We start from the raw sequence: 14705 nt of genomic DNA, 5'->3' as shown, positions 1-14705 counted from the left end.
GAGCCTCCAGCAGGGATGTGCACGTCATAGCCACCTTGCAGCATCTCCCCGCTCCAACCTCCGCACAGTTACATATCTGTTTACCACCCTGGCATCATCATGATGAAATATTGGCATCCTTATGTTTCACCACAGATTTCCAGAGGGAAATTCAGCCTGTCTTTTTCAGAAAGGGGTCTTAGGATGGGATGAATTGTCCTTCAGAAGTGTCAGTTTCTCTGTAGAGGGATTCTAGAGGATTAGCAGAGACTAGAAACTTAACTTCACATGGCTAAGGTTAGTTGAGTTGAGTCCTAGCTTAAGTGACTTGCACAAGCCTTTGTGAGTCAGTAGCAGAGCTGGGATTAGAAATCAGTCCTGATTCTGACTGATTAAAGCCAATTACTGTCTTTAGTAGGATTTGTGCAAGTGTATTCTCCGGTCTCAGCTCCTCTGAATTTGAAGAGTGTGAATCTGGGTTTCATTTACCAATGTTGCTTTACATCCCCCTTTATTTTTAAAAAGGCCTTAGCGGAAGTGTTAATATGACTTCTGCTTGCTTTAAGAGCCTTTTATTTTCTCTGAGTAATGTAAAGCAGCTGATTCTTTTGGGGAGATGGCCAAGAGGGAGAGCACTAGAAAACCCTCTGGTCTGTGAGTGGTTCCAGTTGCCCTTCATTTTATAGCGCACGGCTTCTTTTCTGCACCTGCAGGGCTTGGCGGTGCGGGCAGCACATCCGCAGTCAGGCAGCACTGCCAGACCTGGACAGCTCAGGAAGGGAGAGGTGAAACAGCCCGGCTTTATGCTGCCTGAGCTGGAGCTTTCCAAAATAACTCATAATTTGTATGTCTGTGTTTCTGTGCATGCAAGAAGGATGTTTATTGTTTTAAACATCTGATTCTGCTTGCGAATGAAATCCAATAATGTCTCGTGGCTGCTGTATATGCAAGTGTCCTGGATATCTGTCAGGGCAAAGAGGTGCAGGGTGTAACACCTACAGCTAAGGTGATCCTGAAGCTATGAGGTCTGCCTGCAGCCAGCAGGATCGAGGGGCATTCAAGGGGATTCGTAGCTGAGCCAGATCAAAGTTTGTGACCTGGCTTTAGTGGAAGGTTACAAATAACTTTGCAGCTAGAAAACCTACCTTCAGGCTGCACTCCCATGATTTTCCCACTGCATAAGCCTTGAAGCAGAGAGGTTTACGCTACATCCACACAGAAAAGCATGACAGCCCTATTCTCATATTAATCCACTCTGTCTTGCATATTTAAATGCAATTTCCTTTCTTCATCCCCCTGTCTTTCAGTCTTTGGGCTGTCATGGGGCAGGGAGTTCCACGGGCACATTTTGCACAGTGTTATGGCTAAACAACTTCATCTAGATACCTTGAGGCTTAATCACTGTGATTAAGAAGCTGTGCCCAGAGGGTCTGGAGAGCTGGAGGTAATTTAGGCTCTGTCTGGAGCACCGTCTGCCCTGCGGTGTAGAGACAGCTAAGCCAGTTTTAACTTTTGGGGACCAGTAGCAAACTCTAAGCTCAGTGCAGGCTGAAAACCCTGAAGGAAGAGAGGGTAAATGAACCCTGTCTGAGCTGTATGCTGCTGTCACTGTGCTGCTTTTACTTAGCTTGTTCAAAGCTCGTTCCTGTGTCTGTACCGCACTGCAGACAAACCCAGTGGTTGGGGTTAGATTGATTTTCCAGGCTTTATAACAAACCCCCTCCCCAGTACCTCCCCACCGCCTCCCCCTCCACGGGGGTCCAGCCACCCCTGCTCCTGAATTCCCCTCCCAGACAAATGCCTGGGAAGGATCTCAGGCCGGCTGAGTCGGGAGGTGGCATTACATCAAGGGAAAGCATCTTTGCAGGACTCCTGAGTCCTTCCGGGGGGAGGAGAAGCTTTAGAAAGCAAAGGCCAGCGCGTAGCCAGTCATTCAGCCTAAGCCCCTGCTCCAGCAGGAAGGTGAGGGAGGAGGGGATGGGGAAGGTGTAGGGGTGAGCAGGAAGGGGAGACGCCGTTCTATACAACCCCTCTTGTGTCCTTCCAGAGAATGTATCCTCTGCACAATAGCTCACCAGGCCGCTGGTGGGGGATAAAGGGCTCATTTTACCACTTGCCAGGCTCCAAATATTTCCAATTTGCCACTTTAATTGATGTCAATAAGGTTATGCTAAATTCGGAGATTTTCAGCCGCTCAGCATCTGAGTGCTGGCCTGGCCCCCTGAGGTGACTGGCTTTCCCGTCTCCCCCCCGCCCTTCGCCAGCACAAATACAGCAAGGCACGCCTGCGGCAGCTGCGGAGATCAACCGAGAGGCATCAGGAGTTCCCTTCCTTCCCTCGCCACGGCCCCGCTTCTGCAAACTCTTTACACTCTTAACTTGGCAGCCTGGGGGTAATTTTGCTGATTGCAGAAGGCAATTGCATTAAAGCACTGGTGGGATCAGGGTCCTTGTGTGAAGGCCTGTAGGCAGCAGCTTACCCCAAACTCACCCGCAGGAACAAATCTGGCATTTTTGCTGCAAAAGAAGAAAAAAAAGTTCATCTGTTTCAGGTCTCAAAGCAGGAAGATTGCTTGTGTGCAAATCTAATTACATTTTCAAACCAAGCACTACACTGAAATGAGCCAAACCAGGACCTGTTATCCTTTAACATTTGAGGGTAAACAGAACTTTGACATTTCAGTCCCTAAAGCTGAGTCTGCATCAAAGCCAGAAAGGGTTTGCATCTGGTTTGGTTAGGGACCTTTGCAAACCAAGCCCCACTCAGACTTCCAAAGAAAGGAGCTGTCTTCAGCGTCCCTTTTTGAAAATATGGATTTTTGCTCCCTGTCTTATGTGTCTCCTCTTCTGGGAGGGCTGTGTGTAGGAAGGGAGGGAGTGCTAGTTCATGGCAGTGCGTGTCCAGCAGGTTTGTCCCAAGTTTATTCCTTTCTCCAGTGTTCATTCTGAACAGCACAGCTAATGTTGTTGGCAGGTCAGCAAAGAAAGACCAAAGATTGAGTGTGCTGTGAAGGAATTTCTCAGTTATCCCTATTAAGGTCTTTCAAATAAAGCGTTAGACACAGAGGAGCCAGCTGTGGGGTCTGTCTGTTGTTATTTGGTGGAAGCAGGCCTTCATTCTCCAGCCTGGCCAAACCTATATTGATATTGTATATTATACTGATAGACCACCATTATATGTAGACTGTTTCACCCTGGTATGCATGAAGGCAGCTGCACACATACCCTTTCTCCTCCAGACATTGACGTGTTGTCTCCTGTGTTTCTCCAGGTGATGAGCATCCTGAGCAACCCCAGTGGGGTTCCTCCGCAACCCCAGGCTGACTTCTCCATCTCTCCCCTTCACGGTGGCTTGGACACCACCAACTCCATCTCTGCCAGCTGCAGCCAGCGGAGCGACTCCATCAAGTCTGTGGACAGCCTCCCGACTTCCCAGTCCTACTGTCCTCCCACCTACAGCACCACCAGTTACAGTGTGGATCCAGTGGCTGGCTATCAATATGGACAGTATGGACAAAGTAAGTGCACTGATTGTATTCCCCCTGCATAGGGAAAAGGAGAAGAGAGGGAGGGAATGTAAGAACATATGGATACTCTATTGGAAGGGATTCCCATGGAATTCTGTCCATCGAGAGAGAAAAAGGGAATCTACTCTCCAGACACAGATGGACATTGCTCCACACAGCCTCCCCAACACCCTTGCAGTCTGATTCAAAAGTCCCAACTGAAATATTTTAGGTAAAACATTTCTATTAGAAAAGGACAACTTCCAGACCTCTCCCCTTCCCCCTCTCCAATTCTTGCTTTTCCAAAAGCCCTACAACATGTTCACCCTGCTCAGCCAAAAGAAAGCTGGGATTTTAATGCCATCCCTTAGTGATGCAGAACTATGTGTCGCTTCGTCCCCTGCCTTCTGTAAGGTAAGGGCTGGGACCATGCTCAGAGATTTTGCTACTAAAAATGTTAAGCCAATGCTTGTCAGTTGGGCTGTGGTTCTGCGAAAGCTGAAGTGAAGCTGGAATTGCAATCCTGAACCCAAACCTCAGACCCAAAAGGCAGAGGGACCCTGGGAGGATCTGTTTCTCCTCCAGAATGGTTGGGTCACAAAAACACCAGTGAGCCTGGCAAAGGGCTCACCTGCTGGTGTTAAACTAATAATAAGTGTGGTGGTGTGAGCGAGTGATCCGTGGAGGGTTAAAGGTGCATCCTCTTCCTCCGGGAGCGCTCCTGCTTGCCCATAGCTTGTCCTCAGTGACCTTTCCTTCCATTTGGCTGTGGCTTTTTATTCCCCTCTCCGTCACAGCCCTTTAATGTCTTTAACTTCTACAGCTAAATGAGAACCGGCTGTGGCGGCAGACGGGATCAATAGCAGCTTCCCCCCACCCCTCCTTTTTTTGTTTTTCGGGAGTTTGATCTGTGACCCCTTGACCTTCCCCTCGCTTCTGGATGTGAGGCTGGACACACGTGCTATTGATAAAAATCTTAAACAAATTCCAATACCATGTATTTCCAATAAAGATTCCCTTGGGCAAGACGTTAGTCACACCCATGTGTGTAAAAAATAAAATCAGGAGGACGAGCTACGTTTTCTGAGAGAGAGAGAGACCAGCAAAGGAGAAGGAAAGAGAAAGAAGGGTTTGTCTTGGTTTGCTGCAGGAATTTTTACTTGGGCCTCTCCTTATGCTGATGAAAAACTGCTCATGCAGTCCTATTTACATTGTTTTATTTGCCCCCCTTTCCTGATTTCTGTCGCACAGCTCGCTCTTTTCTGCTAGACACCCATTAAATTTGCAAGTCCAGTTTAGAGCCCACTGAGCTCGGTTCGGAACAGGAATGTTTTCCTGTTAATAGTCATGAGAGACCAGGCTGCCAACAGGCTTGTGCCCACCAGCAAGTCTTGCATGGTCAACAGAATTAGTCCAGATGTGTTCCATGCCCAGAGACACGCAGGTAGCTAGTCATGAAGGCGTTCTTCCTGCTGGGGCAAGGAAGGTAGGTGAGAAAGCATCACGCAGCATCCACAGTGCCACTGCTTCCCAGTGCTGGGAGCTGGAGTCACACCTGGGAAGTCTTACAGCCAAAGCCAATGCCATGCTGCATGGCAGCACAAACCAACCGTAGATGTTCTAAGGTGGGATCTACATTAAGCAGCAAATTCTGCATGTGTGCACGTATGTGTATAGATATTTGTATTTACAGCTCTGTACAGGCAATATGTAAGTCCACTTCACTATAAATCTTTCTTATAATGACACCCATTTATAATAATCTCTGTGTGTGGAAACAGTTTTCATTAGTAATTAGTCCTGTTAGAGCAATTGCTTACATGAAGTTGACCTTGATATAACAACATTTTTTCTTGTCTTTCTTGGTGCATGTTGTATTTAGCAGATGCTGCTAATTCCTCCTGCTTTTTAATTCTTCACTGCTTCTTTTCAAATCCTGTTTAAATGCCGATCAGTGTGAGGTGACCTCCACAAGATCAGTATTTATTGACATTCTGTTCAAATCATATGTTTCTTCCTTCTATGATGCGGCAAAAAAGTATCAAAACTCTTTTCAGTGAACACTGATTATAATAAAAATGGGGGGTTGTTATGGTGGCGGCAGGCTCTGTATAACAGGGGACATAACGAGGGCTTGTAAGAGCTCTGTAGCTTTGATAGGCTTTGGACCTGGCCTGCAGAGAATCTCTCTCCCCACTTCTCTCCTGCTTATTCTTGCTTTAGAAACACAAAACCAGACACACTTTCTCTCTCACATAAGCAAATAAACACCCAGAGTACTTTTGGTAAGTTTCTGGTTTTATTTTGGCTTCCACTGTATTAAACCAACAAACCATATCTTCGACTTCTGGTGTGGGATACCCTGGTGACTTTGAACTCTTCCCACTGGCACAAAAAGCAATACTGGGAGTTTAGCATGGCTTTTTTAGAAGATGGGATCACCATCAAATTTCCATTTTGCTGGGTACCGCTCAGAGCAGGATGATCAGCTCCAAGCATTCATCAGCCTCCTTTCCCAAGCACCCATCTGAATTCACCCACGGAAACAGGTGGCAACAGAGACAGAGGCACAACCACACACACACACGCAGCGTGTCCGAGGAGTGAATTTCCTCTTTACCTACAGCCTCTCAAAGACATTATTTAATGTGGTTACCTGAAATATCAGGGGACCAAGCTGATAAGGTCTGGACAAGAACCATAGCTTGGGGTCTAATCCTATGTACAACCCCCTTGCAGCTAGAGTCACCGTAATGCATTACAGAGCCCAGCGCTCCAGCCAAGCTACCCCAGGATCCCAGTCCCCAAGGAGCGCCAGCCAGCAGGCCAGCTCCACTTGCCTAACTCAGCTCCTTTCAGATTCTGCCGCCTGCAGAAGCCATGTTCCCCAGCAGGCCTCACTTCGGCCCCAGATAACTCACCCTGTGCCGAGCCTGCTTGCTTCCAGCACACCAGCCTGCCAGTGCTTGCACAGTCTGTGCTGTCCCAGCCGGTGAGGAGCAGAGATGCCAGATTAACGTGGTCCTTGCGGTTCCCAAAGGCCGGAGCTGTGTTAATGATGCTGGTGATGGAACGCAGAAGCGTGAAAGGAATCCTAATAGATATGACAAGTCTAATAAGAATTTGTGTCTGGAAGGGACCTCCTCTGGGGCAGGCGTCTGACAAGACGTTGATGGCTGAAATTTGTTTACTCATTGGCACCGATTGTACATCTCCTGCCAGCTCCTTATTAATCTAATTTGAGACATTAAAGCTAGTGAAAGGGAGAGACTTTGACTGAAGCTCAGCTAATGAGCAATGTCACCATCCTGCCCCGGTCCTCTTCCCCCTCAGACCATGGGGCAGTCAGGCAAGCTGGGATACAGGTTCACGCATCGCCTCAGGAGTTGTGGCTGTGTTTCTCACCCAGATGGCGATAAGCAAAGCGGTTTCCCTTAGGAAGGGTGGATGAAGGCAGGCAGCAGAGCTCGCAGAGATGAGTCAGCATGCTGCGAATGAGTCAGATTCAAGCCCTGTCCAGACTTGGTGAGCTTCCACTGAAATTTCTGGAATCATTTACACCAGCATCACTGAGTGCAGCAGTTGGCTTTGCCACCATGAGATGATACAGGGAGGTGAGGCTGGAAGGCTTATTCCACTGGCTTTCTGCACAGGCTTGTCTTCAGGCAGCTCCGCTGGAAACACTGTTGTCCGTGGCAGAAGTAGAATTTTAGCTCTTTTCAGTAGGTCCACGGAGACCTACCTAGGTGTTTCTGGCAGGACCATCATCTGTTTGCATTCTTTGCTAGGAGTGCAGCAGGACCCTTGTGTGTGTGACAACTGCTGCTTTGGGCCTTCCTTTGTAAGCGTCAGTCTGCGGGGTCTGTTGGTTACACACCCTTTGATGCTGAAAGCCTCATTTCCACTAAATGCTAATGTTGTGCTGTTTTCTCACCCTCCTTTTTCTTCCCCTCCTCTTCAGCCGCTGTTGATTATTTGGCCAAGAACGTGAGTCTGTCTACACAGCGTAGGATGAAGCTGGGAGAACATTCAGCCGTTCTGGGCCTCCTACCAGTAGAGACAGGCCAAGCTTACTGAAGAGTCCGACTGTGCCAACAACCCACTCCAGCAACTTGGTACCACTGGAGAAAACACCACCAGCCTTCCAGGGATCTACCTGTACCCGGACCCTACTCCTTCCCAATTCCCTTCCACCTCGCACCAACCTGAGCTGTGAAGGAGACGGGAAAGAGGGGGAGGGCTCTCCAAGTATCCAGCTCCTCCCAGAGCACTCTTCTCAGAGGCAAGCCTGGCCTCTGACCTGACTCATCCTGTGGCCAGAGACAATGGGTTGGGTACATTTATTAGCCCCGAGTTCATGCCCTCCCTCTAACCTACCTGGCCATGGCATTTTGCCCACACTTAAGGACTTTCCATTGATCTAGGTAGTTGGCATAGTCAAAGCCAAATTGGTCTTTTTTTCTTTGTAAAAAAAAAAATGTTTCATTTTGTTTCCTTTTCTTTCCATTGCTGTAAATTTGGTGAATGTTGTATAGGAAGGAATAACCGAGCTGATCATTTAGGGTGATGTAATTCGGGACCACAGAAGACCTATGGACCAAATATAAGAACTTGTTTTAAAAAAAAAAACACAAAGACAAACAAAACCAGAAAAACATATATTAAAGTGACAGCAAATTTCCCCACCCCATTCTACCCTTCTGTTCTCACTGATGGCTTCCCAAAGCAGGGCCAAAGCAGGCCAGATTGCTGCTAAGCAGGGGCAGGATGGAAGTCTGTCCAGCCTGGGACCTTTGGAAAGTGTAAATGTAAATTGCTGCATGAGGACTGGAGATTATGGGCACAGGCACGAGCAACATTTACTTTTCCTCTTAGGGACCAATTTAGACCTGATTATCACTGAAAAGACACGGGCATCTAATAGCAGCAGGAGATGTGATAGCAAACGCTGGCCTTGCACGCACAGAGGAAGGGCATCAGATACACCCGATGGTGTCGGAGCTTTTGTCTATCCAGCTGAGAAGGGTGAGGACTGTCAGTGGCCCTTCTTTCACTCAGCAGGAGAGAAGCTGGCCATGAGAACAAAGACAAGAGAGGGAAGAGTCAGAGTTGTTTGTTAGCTGCCTGCTTAGAGGGGTCAGTATGCAAAGCCAGGTTCTTCTACAAGTAAAGGGCCACCTGAAAGAAAATGGTGCTTGTTCTGAAGGTGCTTTCCCGCAGCTGCCTCTCACTGAAGGATGGATGTGGTTGTGGAGTCATAGGGGAGCTGACCTGAAGAGTCTTTCTAACAGCAGCTAGGAAGGAAAGGTGCTCTCAACTGCAACATTGCACCTATTTGTACTGCAGGAAAAGATTTACCTTACCAACAGCATTCTTTATCCTGTAGCTGCCAGGAGAAATGCTTGCCCCGTCCATCCTCCTGGCTCTTGCCCCACCCCTCTCATTTCATGTACTATTCTGTACAACTCAACCTCTCGGTCCCTTCCCTCTGCTTTTCATTTTGGTGGTGGAGCCTTTCTCTCTCTAAACCAGATCTTGTTCTCTGGATTTATCACCCCACTTTTCTGTAGCAGCCAGTGCTCTCACTTTTGCGTTGGCTTACAATTCTGCTCATCACACTGCTCAGATAAAAGCAGCCAAAAATAAGAGGGTATTGCTAAGTCATGACCCACATGGGTTTTTAAATAGTTTCTTTTGCATGTGGTGATGATCCTTGATGATTCTTAAGCAGATATCTAATATCATAGACTTTTTTCCTCTCACCTTCCTGTGTTGAGAGGAAGAATGCACTGAAATTTGACCTGGAGAGGGCAAGGAAAGCTGCCCCTGAGATAACCACCCTGATGCACAGAATTTGTGCCAGGCAGTAGCTGATGTGTAAAGTCCGATGGCCACAGGCAGTACTTAAAGTTATCTACAGATTGTTAGGGTTTATAATACACTTACTATTTTATATGTCTGCTTTAGGATAATGAATGTCTGCTTTTGTCCCCTGGCAATAATGAGGGACCACGTGGTCAGATGAGTTCTGGTCTAATGTATGCTCCTAGGTTGTTAAAGGAGACACTTCTCTTGTGCTCTCTTCTGTTGCTGCTGCTTCTTCCATTCTTCTCAAATAATCTGATCTTGTTTTTGCAGCTGGAACAACATTTTTCTGGGGAACTATCCCCTGCCTTGCCCCAACATCATTTATCATGAACCACCAAGCCACTTTCTCTTGAGCCATGTGGACAAGTACCTGCTCTGACCAGAGCAGAGTTGTGCTTCTTACATTGCTCAGCATCCTATCAGAGCCACATATGGCTTTTATCAGCTTTGCTTTATGGCTGTGACAGAGCCTGCTCTACTTTCCTAAAAGTGTATTAATACACCAACTTGGCCTCTTACATGCTCACTTGCATGTTTCTGTGCAGGAGCTGTGTGCGGGGCAACATCTGCATCCAAAGGCTGTATTGCTGTCATTTATACTCCAGAGATCGCAATTCAGCCTCTGCTTGTCCAGCTGTATCACACATAAAGCTTCACTCTAGTTGTGAAGGAATTTCCTTGGATCACAAAGCTTTTAAAGCACTTGAAGCTTGCATTCTTCGCATCCTTTCTCAGGGCAATATGTAGCATCTACAGCTGGATGAGTAGGTGAGGCCAAAGGTACCAATTTCCTTGAGGTGGCTGAAGAGCCAAAATGCCTTGGACTGGTCGCATTATCTGAAGCACTCTCCCTGCTTTGTGCCACTTTGAGATCTCAGAAAGCAACAAAAGATGCTGGTTTATGTTGTTTATGCTTTAAAGCTGATCTAAGGAAGAAATCCTTTTGAATTCCACTCCTGGCTTAAATGCCATTCCCAACAACCGTAACCTTCAGCCACACCTGAACTGAACTGGGGGATTGAGGGTGAAAGCAAGGGTGTCTCCATGATAGACACTAGAATAGGGTTTAATGACTGAAGCACCTGTTCAAATTTGCTCCTGTGTCTCAGTATCATTCTGAGCCAACTGCTAAAACAACAGAGCACATGATTTTCTTGTGTGCCATATTTAGTAGTATTTAAAAGGCCAAATGCTGATAATCACCCAGTCTGGGAGCACCTTAAAATCTACATCCTCCTTGCCCCTGGAAGATGGAGTTTGTAGGTAGTGATTGTTGGCCCAGTACCTGGCCCAGACATTTGCAATCCCTTGTTCTTTATACTGAAATTTCTGACCAAATGCATTCCTAGCTGCCTGCTAAACTAGAAGGAAAGTTTCAGTTTGTCATGAGAATTGCTTGTCCGCTGCTCCCGCTCGCAGAGACCCATCAGCTCTCTTCTCCCCGCCGTTATCTATTCTCCCGTGCGTGCATACATGTCTCCCAAGCATCCCTCAACAGTGGACAGTTGGTCCTCACAGCGAGCGTGTTGTTGAGGAGGACTTCAGCTGAGCTCAGCACAGAGTGCAGGACCCCTAAAGTAAAAAGTACTAAAAAGAGGGAGCACTGTAGAAACCTATTTGCCAATTACCTTCACCAGAAAGTCCGTGAACACCCGGGCACTGCTGTAAATAGAGTTCTTAGAGGAATATGAAAAAAGCCCCATGCTAGCGCAAATAGCTATTCTCTGACCTTTCCCTCGTGGTCGCACTTTGTACATTAGTTGGAAATTTGGTCATGTGCTGTATGTTTATAGAAAGTTGACATTTTTTTATACTAAAACCACAGTGAGTGCCGTGCTAGTTAAAAAAGAAAAAAGGGGGGGTGGGGGGATGAACTGTAGAAATTTGCCTATCGTGTGTTTTCAAAATACATTCCAGACTCTTTGGGGTGGGATGGGTTTGATTTGGGGATTTTTTTGGTTTCTTTGTTTTGTTTTAAGGTACATTCATGTATGAAAGTCAAAGTATGTTTTGTTTTGTTTTGATTTGTTTTGTTTTGTTTTGTTTTATGGATTGCCAACCTCAGTTCTGCTGAAAAGAGACAAACTCAGGGGGTGGGGTGGGATGGGGAGGGGGGGACAGAACAGAGGGAGGTGCCTTGAAGGCAAAACAAAACCAAGCATGGAAGAGTAGCAATCGGCAGCAGACAAGCGTTGGACAGCAGGACCCTGAAGAACGTGCAGTCGCAGTCGCTCTAAGCAGACCAAATGGGGACTGAGCAGATGCTTAACTACTGGTGACTCTGAGGGTGCCTGGGAATCCAGAAATAGTTCTGCACCTCACCCAAACAAACCACCAAGCAAAGGGACACACTCCAGAGACGTTCTCTCAGGTCGACATTTCTTCCATGCCTGCAGATGAGAACTGACATCCTTGGGGGAAAGGAAAAATGCCGAGTGGATTTCTTTTTACCTCCCCACACCCCTCCCATGCCCCTGCCATCACCTCTCAGCGCCGTCCTGAGACCACAAAACGGACATTGCCTCACTGTGTCCAGTAACTCAGCAGATTGGCTCCTGTCGCTCAGAGACTTTGTGTATTTAATGCTTCTAACCCGTCATCCCTAACACCTCCATATACCCACCTGGGGAATATCTACATAGCACTATAGGACATTCCTTATTCCTAGTAACTGCAGATATGTTGCTTCTGTGTTTGACTCATAGCCATTTTGCTCCATGTGTATGCCTGCGTGTGAGTATGTGTGCGTGCGTGTGTGTGCCTGCGTGCGTGTGTATATATATAATCGCACCATAATTTATTCAGCTATATGGAGTAGTATAGTAGAAAGAGAAACTGGTATTTGCTTTAACTACCTGCTGCCTGTAGGTGTCTCTCTGTAACTCAGGCATAACTGTTATACATTAAAAAAAAAAAAAAGGATTAAAAGTGTCTTTGGGTGGCTTGTTTGCTTGACTTGCTCTGCAGTGTGCCAAGCACAAGGGGAAAAGCTGGTAAATCAAAAATATTCACACACACATGCAGACTACAGATGTTTTTGCTAAAAAGCAAAATTGTGTGCTTCATTCGTTAATGAAAACGCGGAAAAGCTACATAAATAAATAAAACATTTAATTTCACTGTGACTTTTCACAAGGGAAGAACAATTACCTGGCCTGTTCTAAATACAACCGTTTCTTTATGCATTCATTTTCAGCAAGCTATTGCACGGGCGGAGGAAGGCAGGCTGTGCAGGCCAGGGTGGGACTGGGCTGCCGTGTTAACTCCGAGCTCTGCAGGCACCTGGCTTTCGTTAAAGGCCAAAGCGCAGCATCAACAAGCGGAAAAATATTTTTAAACTCTACGGAGGAATACATGGCTTGGGGCTTCGGCAATCGGTAATAAAGCATTTTGCCTTTAAACAAAGCACTGAATTCAAAAGCTGTTCCCATCTGAAGACATTTTGGCTCTGTGTAAAATGAGTTGATCTTCATCCAACTCGTGCTGGATGAATATCCGCACACAGAAACTAGCCTAATTAGTCGCTGGGTTTTTTTTTCTCTGGTTGCCTCTCAGCAGAGGGATCAGTCCACTGGACCTAGCTGGCTTCCCAAACCCAAATGAGATCACTGTTAGATAAGATACACCAACTGCATGATGAGATGCTGCTCGTGTGTTTGTCTTTTGTAAGCAAAAGAGGCAGCAATCTGCCAGCCTGGAGTCTCCCACAGGCATGAGAAGGCTTGGCGGAGGAGCAAGGGCTTTAGTATTTGCAAACTCTGCTCGCACCGGCGTTCCTTGCCTCACATGCACACCACTGGTCGTAGCTAGCTTCAGAGTTAGTCCCTTATCAAGCGCCCGCTGAGATCCTTTCTTAACACTACCCTGCTCCTCTTGGTACTATGTCTTTGAAGAAATACTGAGCCAGTGCCCAGAGCCCCGGGTTCGGGCAGAGACCTTTACTGGAAGTTATGCGGTGTTGACTGCAGGACCCTGGGCACAGCAGGACTCTGAAGCTGTTCTTAGGGCCCGGCAAAGCTACGTTCAGGTTAGATAGGACATAGAAACCCCGGTACAGCTTTCTTTTCCATCAGGGCGACGGAAAACGTTTTTGCTAAGAAAATTGGCCTCCCTCACTGAGACAGAAAAGCCCCCTCCAGTCCTAGAAAAAGAAACACTGGGCAGCGGAGCTTGTCCTAGGGCAGGTAAAGTGTAGGTGTGACTCCACTCCACGCCTGCTCCCGCTGCCTGGATAATTCACATTTGGAAGGAAAATGGGAAAATGGGGGACACAGGAGACAAGGGCTAGCCACCCCAGCAGATGGGTTTGCAGCAGAGCAGTGGGCTGGGGGGTTGCGGGGTGCCTGGCCCAGGGCTGGGGCAGCTCTGGGCACACAGGGGCTGCACAGGCTGAAGCTTTGGTGTGCTCTGAGGGCCTCGATGGGGACCACTGGAAAATATTACAGGTCTCCAAATGGGGAAAAGGCTGGAAACCTCTGCTCTTGCATGATGCCAAGGGCCCCATGCTGTCAGAAAACCCCTTTTTTTGTGATAATTGAGAAACGGAGAGGCTTGCCTTTGTGTAAGAATGGCCTTCAGCCATCAGAGAAGGGCAGGTAGCCCCAGCTTCCTAGCTGTGCCCTAGGGGAATTATATTTGGCATCTGCAAATTCTACCCACACCAAAGCCCCCCTTCCCACCTTCGATCTGCACTCACTAGCAGCACTTGATTTTCACCCTGGAGCTGGTGTGTTTTGGCGGTGGCCAAGCCAGCCACGCTGTGCATTCGCACATGGAGGGGTTTGTAGAGGAAGGGACCGTCATTTCCAGGAGCCCTAAAACAGGACAACATTATTTCTAGCCACGTCCCTGTGTTTAAATCTGTGCTGGCCTGCTGCTGAAAAGTAACAGCTTTGTGCTTCTTCGCCAGCCCTCCCAGAAATGACTTTGCTCCAGCAATGGTCACGTTCAGGCTCCGTTGCCGCCGGCCCTGTAGTTGCAAGCGTTTCAACACTGCCCTCAACTGTTCCCTGAGCTCCTCGTCCTCTCTCCTAACGACTCAAACCTTATCTGAGGAGTGCAGGATATTTCCCAGGCCTCGCCAGAGTCTATCCGTTGCCCTCTGAAAGACATCAAGGGCGCAAGCTAGGCCACAAGGGAGCTGCTCAGGCCGATACAGCTCCCGCTACAAGTATCACCGGTCAATTATGGCTCTAAGCTGTCGTCAACTTTAATCTGCCGATAAGCTGGTGATAAATCAAATTCAAGTCAATTTGACACCAGCTGCTAACTTTTGCAAACGCGTTGCATCCTGCAGGCTGGGGACAGGGTGCTGACCCCAGTCACTGCGTCGTGTCCGTGTTGGTCCCGTGT

At 47.7% G+C, this 14705-nt stretch overlaps 1 protein-coding gene across 4 annotated transcripts in view; it reads left to right on the top strand.

Moving 5' to 3' along the window:
- The window catches only part of PAX7 (paired box 7), a 102038-nt gene extending 94199 nt beyond the window's left edge, over nucleotides 1–7839 (top strand). For all 4 annotated transcript variants that reach the window (XM_030018021.1, XM_030018022.1, XM_030018019.1 and 1 more), the window contains 2 exons: nucleotides 3251–3497; nucleotides 7447–7839. In XM_030018021.1, coding sequence (XP_029873881.1) covers nucleotides 3251–3497; nucleotides 7447–7562 — 363 coding nt within the window. In that variant the 3' untranslated portion in view covers nucleotides 7563–7839. The remainder of the gene's footprint in view (nucleotides 1–3250; nucleotides 3498–7446) is intronic.
- Nucleotides 7840–14705: the final 6866 nt, after the last annotated feature.

The sequence above is a fragment of the Aquila chrysaetos genome, chromosome 6 (genome assembly GCF_900496995.4).
Source record: "Aquila chrysaetos chrysaetos chromosome 6, bAquChr1.4, whole genome shotgun sequence".
NCBI lineage: Eukaryota > Metazoa > Chordata > Aves > Accipitriformes > Accipitridae > Aquila > Aquila chrysaetos.
The sequence above is the reverse complement of the archived record's forward strand: the minus strand, read 5'-3'. Positions and strand labels throughout refer to the sequence as shown.